Below are 19020 nucleotides of genomic sequence, written 5' to 3'. Positions count from 1 at the left end.
AAAAAAAAAAAAAAAAAAAAAAAAAAAAAAAAAAAAAAAGAAGTGATAAATCAAATTATTTAAATCATAACAGAAAAAATTATAAGATTTAATTGAAAAAAAAATGAAAAATATTAAAATCGAATTCATAATTTTGCCTTTTTACCTTTTAATATCTTTGTTAAAAATATTACACCTTAATAGAAGAGATAAATTACGTTATGAAATTCAATGATTGAGTCATTGGTACTCATAATAGATTATTGATGAAGTAAAATTATTAATTTTTTATATTGATCGATGAGCCTAGAGATACTTTTTAATATTATTATTGTTAGAATCTTAGGTAGTGTAAGAGTTCCATCCATTTGATTTTAGCAAAGGCATGATACAAGTTCATTTATAATATATTAGTGTATTATCAATTTATTCTTATTATATTATTATATTTTTATACAAGTTCGTTTTTAAGTATATTTCTAAGTCAAAATGAATTTATAACATAATAAAGAAATTTGCTACATAAATTATGGTCCATGGTTTAAGTATTGAGCAAAAAGAATGCACCCAAATTGACCTATTAAGAACTTGTGCTTTTTTTTTTTTTTGCTATGCATTAGGAGAATGCCATGTGCAGATCGAAATGGCCCAACTATTTCTAGTACTTGTCGTTGTTGGATAATAGTTGCTATAACATGATAATGTTTTTCTCTTAAAAATATACATGCACTAGGGTCCACGTAGTATTGTGAACCCTGAACGAGATACAAAATTTATACTCGAAATGTATAAAATTTTACAACACGAGACACAAAAAATCACAAAATCACAACACAAGACACAAAAAATCACAACCCAAGACACATACAAATGTTATATATTTACTTATTTTTCAAATATGATTTTAAGTACAAAATATGTGTTTATAGGCACAAAATTTCACAACACAAGACACAAATTCATAACATAAGACACAATTATTATATTATTTCAGGTACAAAATTCATACTCTTAAAATACATAATTTTATAAAATAAGACCCAAAAACTCAAAATATAAAACGCATACACATGCACCAAGGTCGTCCACAATGCACTGTGAACTATGATCTTAGTAATTCTACATGGACTCCTAATTCTTACTCCCATTGAACACAAGTAGAAGTAAAAGTTAAAAGTTGATTTTTGAGAGTCCATAAAGTATTTTTGCCATGGTATAAGGATTGCTCTTTATTATATGTGATTAATCAAATCAATACTTCTGTGTTAGTTATGCGCCCACAAAATGTGACCCCTCATTGTTCTCAATGGTTGAAAAATTAGTTCTGGCCAAGATGAAGCCAACAAACTCTTTTCACCAAATCCACAAGTGTTGCATGGGAAAATAGGAAAGAATTGTAGGTAGGTATGGCCATTTGCCTCTAATCAGCATAAAAGTAGATTCATACATAAGCTTGTTTAGATCCTCACATTTCATGCCAAACCCACAAATTCACCTTCAAACTTTTGAAGTTTTTCCTAAGAAGTCTCCATGCTGTCCTGAGGCCTTTTCTCTCCAACTCTTGGGTTCTCAGATACACTGGAGCTTGAGGTTGAAAAACGCACACCACCATCATTCACCATTTCCCCTCCAGATAGATAAAGCTAAGCAACCTCAAAACACTCTATTAATGGGACAATTGGACTAGATGAGTAGAGCAATTTAATAAGAAATTCGGGTCACAAGTTGAGGGGGGCAATATTTGACAACACGAGAGTAAGCACAGCAGAGAGCACCCTGTACAACAACAACAAAAAAAAAAACAAAAAACAAAAACAAAAACAAAAAACAAAAAACCAAAAAAAAAAAGAAGAGAAGATGTATAAGGGTCATTAGGAATTAAATAATGAATTAAACAGTTTTATTTCCGGTGTTTTGGTTGCATTATGAAAAAACTGTCTTTGTGTGTTTGGTTCATTTTCTGCCGTTGACTGCATTTTCCAGGCACGGCCAAACACCAAAAGCCCGAAAAATGATTTCCAGAAATCATTTTCCAGGCTACCAAACACACCCTAAGTCACATTCAAGAAAACCAAACGGGTAAATAGAAGTAACAAACAAGAAAATGAAATCAACCTTGAGCTCGACTTCTTGTTCTAAGCAATGACGGGAAAGATGAAGGCATCCACCCGTGGCCATGGATGAATCATACATAGTGTTTCTGCAATACATTGGAAGTTTAAGGTTGTAAGAGAAAATAATCAAACAGATGAGAGAACAGAGGAATATGCACATTTGCTCAATGTGATAAAACCATAGTATCACCAACTCTTTGAACTAATAAAGATTCCTGCTGAGCTGAGTCAACTGCAGGCAACATTATTGAGATGTTGACGAAAATCTTGTTTGCTGTCATGCTTCAACATAGACCTCATTTTCTAGTTTCTACAAATGCAATGAAAATGAAAATACTGAAAGAAAAGAAAGAAATCTATTATTTTTATTACCTGAAGGCTGGAAGTTCATTGATCAAAGTTTTATAGCAGAAAATGTACACATAAAAATTCTACAAGCATCCAAAAATACAGAGATTTGTTTTGTTGTTAGCTTCCTCCATGCTGTTTCAGTGAGATTTCAGAACCCAACTTCTCCACCACTTTCAACAGTGATGAGTTTCCTTCGCAACCCTCTCTCAACTTCTGTAATCTATTTTCAGTTTTGCAGTTCCGTTGAGACATATATTCTTCCTCTGTGCCAGCTCCATCTCTTATGCACGCATCTGCTTTCTCGTATAGGATTAAACTAATCATCATGCCCTGCCATGGATTGCACATGAAACACACTACTTTAACCCCTCACACCATTTATACCAAAACTTTTTGAAATTGCAAGATGCACTCGTTTATAGAACTGAAAGTATGGGGATGTAGAAAGGATCGCAAACTAATGCACAATTTGATCATTCAGTCGTACTATGGAATAAATGATATCGATACTTGAACACTGAAGACAGCTTGCTACTCTTACATGAAAACAGAAATTCTATATGTTAGTGGTTGATTAATGTGCATACCTCATGCTGCTGTTTACGAGAGCAGTCTCGGAGGAGGGATCTGACGAGCTTATTTCGTAATGGCAGCATGTCACCGGAACATGTTTTGAAAATGAAAGTTGAAAGGTGGTGCAAGGCAAGCGTGAATGAGGCAGAGAATCGAGTCGATGCCTTGTCCAGAGCACCAGACATCCATGACTTAACATAAGCCTCCAAGATCCTCTCGTCATCCTGCATGGAAACCAACTACCTAAGTTATCGGTTACTCTAGGAGTAGCAGTTCAGTGACTGAAGTGCAAAGGCCTAAACAAAAAGCTTTTTCATTTCTAGTACATTATACAACAGAAAAAGAAAATAAAAAATAATCAACATTAGTTTAAAAAGGATTTTAGATACGCAAAAATTGATCAATGTGACTGGGGAAGTCGTTTTACATCACATTTACCAATACATGACCGGCCGGCAAAGTTATTGGCTACACAAGCAATAAAAGTTAGGTTGGAAGGAATACCTCAACAGGCTCAAGATAGCCATCAGCTGTAGAAATGCATTTCTCCAAAGGAGGCAAAAGCTCAAGAGCAAAAGCAGTAGACAATGCATTCCAAGTAGCAAGCCGCACAGGAGCTTCAACAGATCGATGCAAGTAGCATGCAACTTGGCGCCCAAATAAAAAATCACCATAGGAAACAGCAGCAAATTGCTCCACCAGAGTTTCAACAAAAGTAGAGTAGCCTTCATGTATCTCTGTTTGAAAATTCAGGGACTTCACGTCAGTGCTTCCTCCTACATCAAGAAGTTGCCCATATATATTTTGCAAATTTTCATAGACAATCCTACAATTCCCCTCCTCGAGAACACTCATTCCAGTGAGTAATACAACTGACAAAGCATGCAATTTCAAAACAACTGGCACATTCAGTACCGGTGAAGGGGAGCCAGCAGCAAGCAATGTGGATGCTGCTTCGATACCAAAAATAAAGAAAAGTCCACCCTTCAGAACATCAAGAAAGCCCATATGCTCCTGATTGCAGGTCATGGTGTTAGATGCAATAGGTGGAAATGCATTTTTGCTGCAATGAACAGTTGACAGTGGACTGAGGAACCAATGCAAGGGAAGAGGCAACCTCTGATAGGCCCACTCAACTACCAAAGAGGTCGGATCCTGGGTTGTAAGACTTGATACGGTTGTTTCCTCGTGAATGGTTTCCAAGGAAATTCTGCCTTTCTCAGACTTATTGTGTGCTTGATCTCCATCCAAAGAATTATGTTTCTTTTTTCTGCCCAACCATCTGTTTCTGAAGTGAGAGATTAAAACATTACTGAACAACAGATAGTCCTCTTCTTTGTATTCCCATTCAAAAGGCTTAAGCCACTTATTAAGATCAATTGATTGACGAATAATGAAATCAAGAGACTTTAGAACAGGGGCTTGGAACAAGATACCAAAGAGCTTATCTATTGTAGACTGACCTTTTGGCCCTAAAACCAAACACACTGCCAGGGCAGAATTTATCCTCTGTATCACAGAGCTCATCTGGTTTTCCGAAGACATTATCTGAAGTGTATCAAGAAGGTAGACAAGCAGTACTCCATCTACCTCAGCCGATAAAGTAATCTTGGACCAAAACCCTCCACCAGATGCACCCCAGCCAACACCAATTCCAGGAGCAGGGCCACCTCTACCAAATGTCTCAATTGATTGCATAGGTTGCCACTTTGGATCAATTAACTCTGCCAAACTTGTGATCAGATCCCCTAAATCAGGCAGACAAGACTGCAGTATCCCATCACTGAGAATTTTATCCTCTCGTAATGCGGTTTGATAAATTGATGATGCATTGTGAGTCTTGCAGTTAGCTAGTGAGATCAATTTATTAACAGCCACAACCACTTGGATCACTCCTTGAAGACAACAAGTGGAAGCAATAGATGTTTCAACTCCACATTTAAGTCTCAAAAGGCACAAAGACTCTAGGAGGGAGCCAGTGCCAGCATGACCATCAAGCTTATTACCACTAACTCCTGAAAAGCTAAAAAATCCATTCTTAATAACTTCAAGTCCAATCTTAGGAACAAACTCAGGCAGCCATGGCAAATGCCCATTACAAAGGTTTCTGTTATCCTCAGGGATGACAGCTTCAAGGATCCCAGAAAACATATGCATAGCCGATGAAATGAGCCACAAAAGGGAATTAATTTCTGATTCCTGAGTTACAGAATATTCTTTGTGTTTATTTTCACATTCAAGTAATCTGGATATATGTGGAATATTATTTATAATTGTCCACTCTAGGGCAGAGTCGATCAAAGGGCCAACACTACTCCAAGACCAATTCTCTGTGTCTTCAGTAGTAGCCTTCATTTGATGCACATTTGAATAAAAATTAGGAAGCCTTTTACTCAAAGCCCTCAAAACAAGGAATGCTTCCTTCGATATCATAGCATACTCTCTGACGATATTTTTCTCAATAAGCTTCTCAAAGGCAGGAAAGGTCAACCAAATACACAAGGCAGGAAATAGGTTGGAAAAGTGAGATACAGAATACCCATAGTGAATGCAGACCTCCCAAAAACGTAATTGCTCAACCAGAAGAGCTGATGAAAGCTTACAAGCCTCTCTTCCAGATTTTACCCACTGGTCAAGAGAGGACGAATATAGGTATAAGTGTAACGTCATCTTCTCAAAAATCCCATCCTTAACAAATTCTGCACAGTTCTTCTTACTGACTCGGGCCAAGATCTGCAATACAGTAAAAGAACACTGATAAGAATACTGCCACGTGAGCACAAAAAATTAGTTCAACAATGAAGCAATAATATTACATGAAACTGTTTTGGAAAACATATGCTTACTTTTAAGAGAGTAACTGCTTTTATCTTGGAAGGAGTAATTTTCATTGGATCTATTGCACTGAATCTGTTGACAATTATTTGCACCAGGCTTTTACACTTCATAATTGCATTTGCACATGTTGGCGAATGCCTTGCAATTGCAATCAGGATAGACAATGCGCATTCTTCCAAAATTGCTGAAGGGTCCACCTGGAATCACATACATTGGCATGTAAGACATGTAAACAAGTGCAGTGTTAGGGTGAGTTAGGGAGAACAGGAACTGCTCTCCAGAGGGCCTTTGGATGAATTATGGTTAGAGCAGTCAACTGCTTTAGTCACAGCAATTTCAACTAGAGGGATAAGGGCCCAGTGGGAGTCGTGTGAGTAGAGTGGTCCAACTGCTCAAATCTTACCACTACCAATTTAACTGTTCTCCCTAAGGGAACCTTAGCCTATGTTAGTAGTTGGCCCTCAATGCAAGAAAAATGATTGTAGTGATTCAGGCTATTATGAAAAGAAAGGACCAGCTTCATGAGATCAAGCATACTACCTCCAGCAGATAGCAGAACCTTTGAAGGATTCCCATTCTAATCAACCCAGCAGCTATATCTTGTCCTGCAACCACAACGTCATCTTGGATAGTATGCTCATCTTCAGGGTTGTTGTTAAGAGAATCTTCAGCAAGAGGAAGAATATTAGAAGGCTTAGTATTGTACTTCCAAAAACCACCATGAAGAAAGCCACCATCAATATCTGGTCGACTTCTAAAGACGGGAGCTGTAGGAACATCCATCCAATAATAGGGTATCCTCTAAAACAGAATAACATAATAATAAGACTAAAAACATTGTAGCACAATATTAGTTCAGCCTTCAGAAAGTGAAATAAAACAATTTCTTCCAGTACCTCTGCAATATCAAAGAAGCTCTCATTGATCTCACAGGTCAGCACACACTGGATGACTTTTGCACAAGCCACAACTACAGATTTGTGGTTGTCATCAAGACAAATCCTACAAGCATAAAGGAGCCATCCTTTAGTTACAGAAAGTATCACAAGTTGCGCTTAGTTGAGTTTGATGTCAACTATTTGCTTTTGGTGATCAAAGCCTTAAAACAAGTAAGGCCAAAGCCAAGTATAGACCCCTAAACTTAATCGAGCCAGGCTTCAAAGGGTTTGGCTCAACTCAACTCTACTCAATTCATTAATAGTGTCCCAAGTCAAAGGCTTTTACATTGAAAATGAAAAGAAACAAGGTAGCATCCAAAATTTACCTCAGTGCCAATGCAAGTTCAGGTTCAGGGCCAAGTGCAAAAGCCCAAATAGCCTCCCAGTCAATAGAGCCATTTGTTCCTGTGTAATTTAAAGTAGACGCAAATTGATTTTGACAAATTCCAAAAATGGCTTTATTAAGAACAGATGCAATAAGATGTAATGCAAGTGCCCGTTGCCCAGAAATCTGCATTGCAAAAAAAAAATATATATATTAATTTTAGATTGCAAGTGTTCATACAGACAGAGAAATGCAGTACATGAAAAATTCAATATCAAATAAAATGATTTTACTAACCACACTCCTTGTGAGAGCCACTGCTTCTTTAATGGTGTAACCAGCACCACCAGGATCACCTTCAGTTCGAATAAAATCACGCTCTGATACATTATCTAGAGTATAATCACTAGAAGAGGATATAACACCTGCTAAAGTGAAGGAAAAATATTGTGCACCATGTTAGTATCACCTTAAAATAATGTAGCATAATTAGGCTATAGTTCAGAGAGGCATGCACAAAATTTATGACTTAATTCCAGAAACAGCAACTGAGATCTGTAGCTCGGGCAATCCTAAAAATTATCAGCAAAGTACAGCACCATGAAAAAGAACAACTAAAAAAAAAATCAATTCAATCAGTATAATCAATTCTTTCTCGGGGAATATTAAATTCATTAGCTCATGAAGTGTAATACTTTGAGTGAAACAAAGTGTAGAATAGGCATGTCAAGAATGACAAATAATAAAAGACTAAAAATGTAAGAAGCAACCAGAATTACCAAATAATTATTGATTTGTATACACATAAAAGTGTGGAACTTGGTCTTACCCGTCGTTGCTGCCAGATGAGCATCATTTTCTATAATATCCCCATCCATGGAAAACCTTAACTCTCTGACCCTCTCAACTCTTTTGCTCCAACCATCCCATAAGCCAGTACCCTTTGGGAATGAATTTGGAATGTTACCATCTAAATCCCCATGTTTTTCTTTCAGGTTTGCATTGCTTGCCACATTGGAATTGCTAGAAGCAGAAGAAACAGTGGAATCAGCCAGAGATTTCTCATTCTGAAAACTATCCTTTTCACCAATGGCAAGTGAACCTGAGTTTGAATGGTTTTTCCTTTTCAACTTGTTTAGTCCACGCTTTTTAAATGCTTCTATTCCAGCAGGACTAAGTTTTGCCAGAATCTCAGCCTGTGCTTCTGCAATCTCATCAGCTGACATTCCTGCTAATCGTGCACGATTTTCAGCATCAATTTGGCTCTCAAGAGTCACTGCTTGTCCATTTCCCACATTCTGGGACAAAAAGCCATCAGTTATACGGTCTGTCTGCATGTATTGCCTTCCATTATCAACTTGAACATCTTCATTCAACTTCTTCAATCCAATGGACGGCATACCCACATTACCTTCTTCAATATCAATGGTCATATCTGAAATTATTTGCTCTTGTTCTTTGATCACTTCTGGCACTTCAGACTCCTTGTCATGCATAGTTGCATCCCGTGATATCGATCCACTATTTAACTTGCCCACATTTTCACATTGTACCGCGAAATTTTGTTGCTCTTTTGAACTTTCTTCCTTCTTGTGCACCCTAGAATTGTTTCCACCATCCACAATCTCTCGCCACCTACTAAAATCCAAGCCTTTCTTGTCTTTCCTTAGCACTGGGTTGGCAAAAGCCCCAACTTTGTTTAATCCTGTGAGATCTTCCTCTTCTTCTGCTTCATTCTCCGCTTCTTCACCTTGAATTTTCGGCTTCCAATGCTAAAGGATAATCGAATTAGTGGATTTGCCAAAAATCTAAGCTAAACCATAATAGTATTTAATTTTTCTTAGCGCCTGATATTTAGATTTTACACGTTCTTCAATTTATCCGTAAAGCAATAAGGACAGAGAGATAAAAATTCCTATTAGAATTTGAAAGTTTTGGATGGAGAGGCACTTGTATAAGGAGAAAAAAGAGATTACCGGACCGTGGGAGCGATGACGAGCGGCAGGGAAGGGTAGAACAGTGGGGCGAGGAGGAGCAAGGGAGAAACCAAGACGGCTGCTACTGTCTGAAAAACCCTTTTCGATTATGCCGCCGACTAGACGTGAGGCGTCGTCTTCATTGAGCTGTGCTCCAAATATTTTCCGACCTCCACTCTGTTTCTCCATCGCCGATGCTCTCCTTACTCCTTAGTTTGTCAATAGCGTAGTAGAAGAAGAACTGAAGAATTGAAGAAGAAAAAATTTTGGATGATGGGCGGGACGGGGAAAGCCCTTACTACTCTCTACTTCTCTGTCTCTCCTCCCCGGGTTTCACTGCTTCAGTCAAGAAATTTCCAATTTTATTAATTAAATTTTGAGAATATTTGTAAAAACACACGTATCGGACTATCGGTCTGTGTTTTCTTTACTTTTTACTAGTATTTTCGCTCGTGCGTTGCACGGAATGAATTTATTATAATATTTTAAGAATATTTAGATCGATATACCATTATATAAATTATAACGTCGAATATTATATAGTGCAATTGATTAAATTAGTTGGATTGATTATGTTTTCTGATGTTTTCTTTGCTTGAATGAGAGCAAATTTGATTCACGGATAAATTTTTGTATTATTTATTTAGATAATAAAATTAAAGATAAAATTATTGTTTAAAAAATATAATATTGAATATGTACATTTATTTGATTATAAGATTAGTGCAAAAGTATCACTCAATTAATTGAATAATATATGACTTGTTTGTTTACAATTATCTTAAAAAATCTATATTTAATATAACTTAAGTAATTATATTATTACATAAAAAATGAGAAATAATTTAACTTTAATTATTACGGAGTATAAAAATAAATTCAACGACCAATATTTAGCTTAATTACCATAATAATTATTAGGCAATTATTATTAGTCAATTACACTAAATTAATTATTTTTCGTTAATAGGAATACCAATTCATATATACAAAAATTATTATTATTATTATTATATATTAAATATGTTCGACCTTCTGCAGTGTTCATGTTACACGTGTACTAATTAATTTGATCAACGACATCTAAAGTTAGTGAGGGGATTGCTCAACCTTCTAGTTAATAAATATTAATTATTATAGAGTACTATTTGTTAATATAATTAATAATTAATATAATTAATTAATTAATATTTAATTTATATAATTATAATAATATAATTGCATATTATATTTTCAATGAAATATTAATATATTCATTTGATTTTTCCTAATATTTTAATTTTCTTTTGAATATATTCATTTCCGTTTTCCTTTATAAAAAGAACTATTGATTGTCATTCATTTTTCCTTCATAATTTTTTCGTAATATTTCATTTGTTGGTTACTAATTCATTTGTAGGGAAAGTTATGCTATATTTCCAGTGAAATATAAATATATTCATTTCGTTTTTCCTAATATTTCATTTTCTTTTAAATATATTCATTTCATTTTTCCTTCATAAAAAGAATAAATATTGATCTTCATTCCTTTTTCCTTCATAATTTTTTCCTATTATTTCATTTGTTGGTTACTAATTTTTTCCTTCATATATTCATTTCCATTTCTTTTTCCTTCATATTTTTTTGCTAATATTTCATTTGGTGGTTACTAATTTTTGCATCGGGAAAGCTATGTTATGTTTATAGTGAATTTCTATTATTAATCTTCTTTTTCATTTGGCCTGATTCCTGTGCCAATTAGTAACATAATATTAATAACAGATTCCCGTGTGTTTTTTCCTATTATTTCATTTGTTGGTTACTAATTTTTTCCTTCATATATTCATTTCCATTTCTTTTTCCTTCATATTTTTTTGCTAATATTTCACTTGGTGGTTACTAATTTTTGCATAGGAAAAGCTATGTTATGTTTATAGTGAATTTCTATTATTAATCTTCTTTTTCATTTGGCCTAATTCCTGTGCCAATTAGTAACATTAGTAACATAATATTAATAACAGATTCCCGTGTGTAATATTTATTTTCTTTTTCATTCATAAAAATATTTTAATATTCATTTTCATATAATTAATAAGTAATATAATTATAAAATATAATTGTCAATTATATTTCCAATGAAATATTAATATATTCATTTTCTTTATTCCTTCATAAATATTAATATTATTAATATAATTTTAATAATTTAATTGTCAAAAAAATTCAATTCCTGTTTTTGTTTAATTTTCAATCAAATATTAATATAAATTTACTTTTTCAAATGGCCTAAATTCCGTGCCGTTTAATTTTCAGTTAATTATTTTTTAATATTCTTTTTTTTTGAACTATAATTTCACCTCTGAACATGGTATGAATAAACGAATAAAACAACTACATATTCAAAGTAATATAAAACCATGAAATGTTAATATTTAAACAAATTACACAAATTTAAAACCATGAAATGTTAATATTTAAACAAATTACACAAATTTAAAATTTTGAAATGTTAATATTTAAACAAATTACACAAATTTAAAATTTGAAATCTTTAATGCCCAAAAACATAAAATGACAATGATTTCAACAGGAAAATATTATATTAATTTCTTCTCAACTTTCACATCTCTTAACAGATCCATTATCCTTTGCATCACATTGCTTATTAGGCTCCAAATATCTACATTTGTAATTAAAGAATCAAGAGAGCTGGAAATATAAGATTTCAAATATGAACGAATAGTTAAAAAGAAATCAATTAAAAAAGATTAGTTAATACTTAGAATAAAAGTTGTAGTTATTTGACAAATTAGCTTACCTTTCGACAATTGAAGCTACCAACAATTAACTCACACGCTTGTGATTGCAAAATATAAGAACCTGCAATGAATTTAACAAAAAAAAAAAAAAAAAAAGATAAGATAAGAACAGTAAAAAAACAGAAAACGTGTCACACTTTTTTGGAGAAGGGTGGTTCTTCCAATGTACATTGATGCTTTCACAAACGAAAACCAACAGAACTAAGAGAGATTAAAATTGGTAGTGGTGGTTGATTGGATTTCTTCTTGTATTTATAGCCATAAAGAGAGAGAGGCAGAGTTATTATTGGTAATTGGTAAATCATTTGATTGTCATTCATATGTTTTCACCATTAACGTAATAATAACATATCTTTTGGTAATAATTGGTAATTTTAACGTAATAATAACATATCTTTTGGTAATAATTGGTAATTGTAACGTAATAATAACATATCTTTTGGTAATAATTGGTAATTGGTAATAAATAAATGGAACTGTAAACAAATAGGTATTGGAATATAATATATATGGATTTCAATTATAATTAATAGAATTCCATGCAATTATAACTAATATATTTTTATATATTATTATATAGATATAGATTATTATTTTCTACCATAATAAATAAATAAATAAATCTATACCATAAACATTTGTCAGTGGTATTACATTAATGCATGTATATGTATTAATCTATAAAATACAAACATACTATCATAATAATTAATTACCATAAACAATTTTCAGTGGTATTACATTGATGCACGTATATGTATTAATCTATAAAATATAAATATACTATCATAATAATTAATTACTATAAACAATTTTCAGTGGTATTACATTAATGCACGTATATGTATTAATCTATAAAATATAAATATACTATCATAATAATTAATTACCACAAATAATTTTTAGTGGTATTACATTAATGCACGTATATGTATTAATCTATAAAATATAAATATACTATCATAATAATTAATTACCATAAACATTTTTCAGTGGTATTACACTATTACATTAATGCACGTATATGTATTAATCTATAAAATACAAATATACTATCATAATAATTACCATAATTATTTATAAGAAATGACCATAATTACTAATAACTAATTACCAATCTATACTATATATAATATATTATGATTACCATAATTACTAATATTATGATAGAATAATATTAATTAATTATAATTAGAATAATAATAACCATATTACTAAAATGCCCCTACGTTTGGGCGGGAAATTTTGGAGGAGGATAATACTTTTATATATAGTATAGATATAGATTTTTTATTTTTTATTTTTTATTTTTTATTTTCATAAACGGAGAAAACGTCTCGTTCTTGTGATAAAATGGAGAATCGCTCACTCCAATCTCCAAACGTCCTTAGGTCTGTTACCAATAGAACATGAAAGACGTGCAATCTCGACATATTTAGTAAAATTCGAAGAAGAATATAAATTAGATTTTTAGGAATTCCCATTGGTATTTACAAATTAACTCCTCTGCAGAACAATTAGGGTGTGTTTGGTTGGGGGTTTAGGCATAAGGTATGGGTATCAAAGTGATTGTTAGTGTTTGGTTAATAGGTTTTGTGAATGCTACTATGGGTTTGGAATACCCCAATTAATGGCAAAACTCATACCCTTATTAAATAAGGGTTTCATCTCCCTTCATCATTTCTTCCCCAACTATTAATAATCATTCTCATTTCACTCAACTACCAAACATGCTAAATACTTTCACCAAAACACATTACCCTTACCAAGTATTTGATACCCATTCCGATTCCGATTCCCATGTGCGAACCAAACGCACCCTTAATTCATCAAATTTCTAATCCTTTTTCAACTAATATTTAAATTCTCGGTTATTATTTACGAATTAGTATTCAAATTTAATAGACCAAATTAGTACTAAGGGTGTGTTTGGTTCGCACATGGGAATCGAAATCGGAATGGGTATCAAATACTTGGTAAGGGTAATGGGTTTTGGTGAAAGTATTTAGCATGTTTGGTAGTTGGGTGGAATGGGAATGAATATTAATAGTTGGGGAAGAAATGAAGAAGTGAAATGAAACCCTTATTTAATAAGGGTATGGGTTTTCCCATTAATGGGGTATTCCATACCCATAGTAGCATTCTCAAAACCTATTAACCAAACACTAGCAATCACTTTCATACCCATTCCCTATACCAAAACCCCCCAACCAAACACACCCTAATTCAATTAATTTGTACTAATCGGATACTAGTAGGATTTATTAGTACTAATCGGATACTAGTAGGATTTATTAGATTAGTACCAGATTAATTATGTGGTCTTAAACTTCTGCTCACACCTATGTGGATCATGGTCCATACAATAAAATGGTATTATTTTAGAGTACATTATTTTATATATACTATTAAATAATGTACCTTCAGTACACAAATAATGTACTTTTAGTATAATAAAAATGTACCTCACACAGTTATGTGGACCATGGTCCATACAATAATTTGCCCGTTTTTTATCAACTGGTTGGAATCAATTGGTATATTAACTATTTTATCCTTTTGAATCAATGGGATTTGTTTTAAAATGGGTGGTGGGTTTGTCATTTTATAATAATCTTTACTATATATAAAAACATTATCCTCCTTCCAAAATTTCCCGCCCAAAGTTAGGGGCATTTTGGTAAAATCAGTTATTTTATTTATTTATTTATTAATTTATTATATAAACCTATTATGGTTAAATTTTGGTGATTGAATAATTGGATTGATTACATAGTTAAGTGTGAACACGGTAATAAATTAGCCTTATTCTTGGATCTCCGTTGTCCGTTGTTATAACAATAGTCAAATTGGTTCTACGAAATTATAACATATTGCTATATTAATTTTATGGTAATTATAACATATTGCTATATTAATTTTTTATGGTAATAAATTATAACAGTAGCGTAATTATGTTTTTCTTTTTTTTTTCTCCTACTAATCAGCCAAATTTCCTAAACTACTCCCCCATCTCCACCCCTCTTAATTTTTTACCTTTTTCACCTCTATCGCTCTCTCTTCCTTATTTTCTATATAAACTATTGCTTATAATCATAATTCGTATTCCCTTTGAATTCTGAGCCGGATTTTACCTTTATTTTTCTCTCTCTATCTCTTAAAATCGGTTTCTCCTGGAAAATCAACAACCATGAGTACTGTAAACATGGTGGGGTACCGGATTGGCGACGCGGTGGAGGTTATGACCCAACGTTGATAGCATTACGTTGATAGCATATATTAGGATCAGGGTTCTTAATATATTGTGGTTTAGTCATATCCTTAATTCTTAAATATTTATGATATACATTTAGTTAATTTTATAATTTCATTTCCTTAATTATATTTGCTATTGTGGTTTAGCCCTACCTTTTCAGCTGCAGTGCATTCCAATTCTCACAGAAAAGTTTTGGAGATGACGCGGCAAAAGACGGGAGGAACGAAGCCTGTGGATATAGGGTAGATTGTGGTGAGTAGTTTACAGCATCCCGAGAAGACGAGTAATTGAAACTAACCATATATTTTTGGTGTATTGCATTATTACTTTATTCTATTATGTTAATTCACTTAATTGTATAATCTTCTAAAAATTTATTTACAACTTATTTTGACGACTTTTCAAGTGTTACAATAATATTATGTTGTCTTTTTTTTTTAAACAATAATATTATGTTGTCAAAACAATCCAAACATGGTAACGCATGCTTTCAATGTATATATCAAATATATAAATAATAAATTGATAAAGTCCTGCGATACACGTCGTAATATATAAAATCATTACCATACAATTTAATATTAATTTCTAACCATTTATAACCACTTATAGCCAAAATTGAAATGGTATTCGAAATGGTATTCAAAATTTAAATGGTATTCAAAATTGAAATACAAATACAATACAATTAGCACGGAATGGTAATAATATTCGAAATTTATTATATTTCAATTTTGAATACCATTTCAATTTTGGTTATATCCATTCCGTGCAAATCCATTTCAATTGAAATAATATTCGAAATTTGTTGTATTTTAATTTTAATTTCTAAACATTTATAACCAAAATTGAAATGGTAATATCCTACTAACATGTTAACCTTATTCCATTTTATATTCATATAACAACTTTACAAAAATATCTTCAATTTTCTGAGTTTAAAAAAGAGACACATTAATAGAAGGTATTTTAAAAATGAATAATGACATTCTTTTTCTAATTTTATCTCATAACGTTCATGACAATAAAATCATTTTGAATCATTGATACTATAAATTGATTGAACGCATCATGCGTTTAAGTTTTTTTTAAATATTTTATTAATTTATTAATTAATCAAATACTATTATTTAAAAAATCAATCACATATTACCAAATAAAGAGTTAAAAATTAAGACTCAAATTAAAAAAAAAAAAGAAAAAGAAAAAAAATAGAATTTAGCATCACTCTTATAATGATCACACACATATATAACGTCGCATATTATAGAAGGGCCAATATATATTAAAAAAACCAATATATATTTTCCCTTCTTTCAATACGGATGTACTATTATTTCTATATATAAATTGAGTAATTTATGGAACGGGTAAGTGTTATTTGGGACAAAATTTATTGTATTTTAATTTTAATTTCTAACCATTTATAACCAAAATTCAAATGATAATATCCTACTAACATGGTCAACCTTATTCCATTTTATATTCATATAACAACATAGCAAAAATATCTTCAATTTTCTGAGTTTTAAAATGAGACACATTAATAGAAGGCATTTTAAAAATGAATAATAATATTATTTTTCTATGTCACCCCATCTTCCGTCTAAGGAATTTTAAAAATGAATAATAATATCCTCCTCCCAAATTTTCCCACCCAAACTTAGTGGCATTTTAGTAAAATCATTTATTTTATTCATTTATTATTTTATTAATTATTCATATATATATTTATTCATAAAATCAGTCAATTGCTAATAACATGTCAATTTCATTTATATTTATGGTAATATGGTAATAGGCAAATAAAACTATTGATTTAATTACAAAAGGTAAATTGCATACAAAATAAGAATAATTAAAATAACAACACAAGTCAAAAACGGTGGATGCATGCATACTAGGCAAATAAAAAAGGCAAATAAATTGTTTTAATTATAAAATTAAATCAAATATTTATTATATTTTATTTTCAAACCATTTCTAACCAACTCTCAAATGGTAATAACCTACAAACACGAATTGTTTGCTTACATAATATTATTTTATTAAATTAATTTTTTCATTAAATCGTAACAAATATTAGCATATTAATGTTACTTATACACGGTAATAGCAGTAATGTACGTGCAATAAAAATTGGTAATATTTATATATACACGAAAATTGTCTTCAAAAAAAAGTATACACGAAGATCACGTCCATAAAGTCATCATTTATTAGTAGAAAATTAAATCAAGAATATGATATATTATTGGAATTTAAAATTAAATCAAGAATATATTTAAAAGAAAATGAAATATTAGGAAAAACGAAATGAATATATTAATATTTCACTGGAAATATAGCATAACTTTCCCTACAAAAGAATTAGTAACCAATAAATGAAATATTAGGAAAAAATTATGAAGGAAAAATGAATGAAAATTAATAATTCTTTTAATAAAGGAAAAAGGAAATGAATATATTCAAAAGAAAATTAAAATATTAGGAAAAATTAAATGAATATATTAATATTTCATTGGAAATATAATCGGCAATTATATTATTATAATTATATTAAATACTACTCCATCAGGAACACGCTCTTTTTAGTCGTAGAGTTAATCGAAACTCCTTCCGAAAACAGCTAACTTATCACATAATTAATATTTATTACTAGAAGGTTGAACAATCATCTCAACAACTTTAGATGTCGTTGATCAAATTAATTAGTACACGTGTGACATGAACACTGCAGAAGGTCGAACATATTTAATATATAATAATACGGAGTAATAATTTTTGTATATACGAATTACTATTCCGGTTAACGAAAAATAATTAATTTAGTGTAATTGACTAATAATAATTATTAAGTGAGGCTAATTATTAATAAAGCTGCGGTATACGTACCGGTCACGAACCGTAAAATTTTTAAGGATGTATATACAGTTCGAATTTTCCTAGAAAATGGATTATTAAGTATGATACGATTAAGCCTGAACTTTCTATTTAGTTCAAGTGGAAATTTAAACGGACTGTAAGAGTAAATTTGTTACGGACCTTCGTACCTATATTTCGCGAGATACCGAAAAATTCCCAATTTTAGTGGTTATTGACGGGATTATTTTTAGAATAATTTTGGTATTGGAATTTTCCCGAATTAAGTTATAATCCTCCGAACTTTCATCTGATTTAACCCCAAACTGGCAAAGTAAATATTTGTTCTTCAAGAGCCACCATAGGGAGTTGACATGTGGCACTCCTAATTACCACATGGTGGAGGTAATTAATGGTGTGTCATAAGAGGTATGGCATGGTATACTTGATCCCTTAAGCTACAAGCTAAACTCTCCGTCATCATCTCTCTCATCTCCCACACTTTCAAAAATCATAAGGAAAGAAAGAAGAAAGAAAGAAAAACTTAGTCTTCTACTTTGTGATCAAGAACTCCCTAAGCATCTCTTCAACTCAAGTGCTCTAGTATAGGTAAGGCTTTGGTTTTGTTCGGTTAAATCTTTCCTAGAGCTTAAGTCTAAACTAAAGGTTCATGAAAATGTGGTTATTATGGTGATTTTGTTTAGGATCTTCGGTGAAAAGTTTGAAGGAGAAGATCACCATCTTTCTACGGTTTAAAAATCTTCTTGAGAGGTAAGGAACCCCTTAAGTTGGTTTAGTCACTTGAAGGTGAACAAATGCTAGTAAATTATGTGACTAGGAATTTTATGCGAAAATTATGTGTTAAGTTTGTGGATCTACTAGTTGACTCAAGAAACCACACTTTGGATTTTTGGTAATTTTTGTATACATGTTCATAGCTAATTTATGCATGTATATGTTGTATTTATGCCCATATAGGCTTATACTTGTGAAAATAGTGAAAGGAAATC

At 31.6% G+C, this 19020-nt stretch overlaps 2 protein-coding genes across 3 annotated transcripts in view; both read right to left on the bottom strand.

Moving 5' to 3' along the window:
* Positions 1 to 19020, bottom strand: part of LOC116006675 (HMG1/2-like protein) — a 111077-nt gene that overhangs the window by 64359 nt on the left and 27698 nt on the right. The window lies entirely within an intron of this gene.
* On the bottom strand, positions 1267 to 9408 carry LOC116006667 (transcriptional elongation regulator MINIYO). Of its 2 annotated transcripts, none has more exons than XM_031247132.1 (12): positions 9095 to 9408; positions 7948 to 8890; positions 7416 to 7546; positions 7120 to 7304; positions 6752 to 6857; positions 6396 to 6656; positions 5864 to 6052; positions 3522 to 5750; positions 3032 to 3241; positions 2466 to 2774; positions 2095 to 2179; positions 1267 to 1755 (listed from the first exon to the last, which is right to left on the bottom strand). In XM_031247132.1, exons 1-10 carry the CDS (start codon positions 9281 to 9283, stop codon positions 2562 to 2564), a joined length of 4656 nt encoding a protein of 1551 aa, XP_031102992.1. In that variant the 5' UTR covers positions 9284 to 9408; the 3' UTR covers positions 1267 to 1755; positions 2095 to 2179; positions 2466 to 2561. The 2 variants fall into 2 exon arrangements, with proteins under 2 accessions (XP_031102992.1, XP_031102993.1); XM_031247133.1 differs by having other exon boundaries at positions 7416 to 7543.

The sequence above is a fragment of the Ipomoea triloba genome, chromosome 15, assembly GCF_003576645.1.
Source record: "Ipomoea triloba cultivar NCNSP0323 chromosome 15, ASM357664v1".
Classification (NCBI taxonomy): Eukaryota; Viridiplantae; Streptophyta; class Magnoliopsida; order Solanales; family Convolvulaceae; genus Ipomoea; species Ipomoea triloba.
This window is presented reverse-complemented; position numbering and strand designations above follow the sequence as displayed.

What these genes read in the sequence shown, in the direction of transcription:
- LOC116006667 (XM_031247132.1), bottom strand. Translation starts at nt 9,283, where the DNA reads ATGGAGAAACAGAGTGGAGGTCGGAAAATATTTGGAGCACAGCTCAAT. An exon ending in GTCATCGCTCCCACGGTCCG is followed by an intron (nt 8,891 to 9,094) that starts GTAATCTCTTTT and finishes ATTATCCTTTAG; the next exon opens with CATTGGAAGCCGAAAATTCA. An exon ending in GCTATCTTGAGCCTGTTGAG is followed by an intron (nt 3,242 to 3,521) that starts GTATTCCTTCCA and finishes GTTTCCATGCAG; the next exon opens with GATGACGAGAGGATCTTGGA.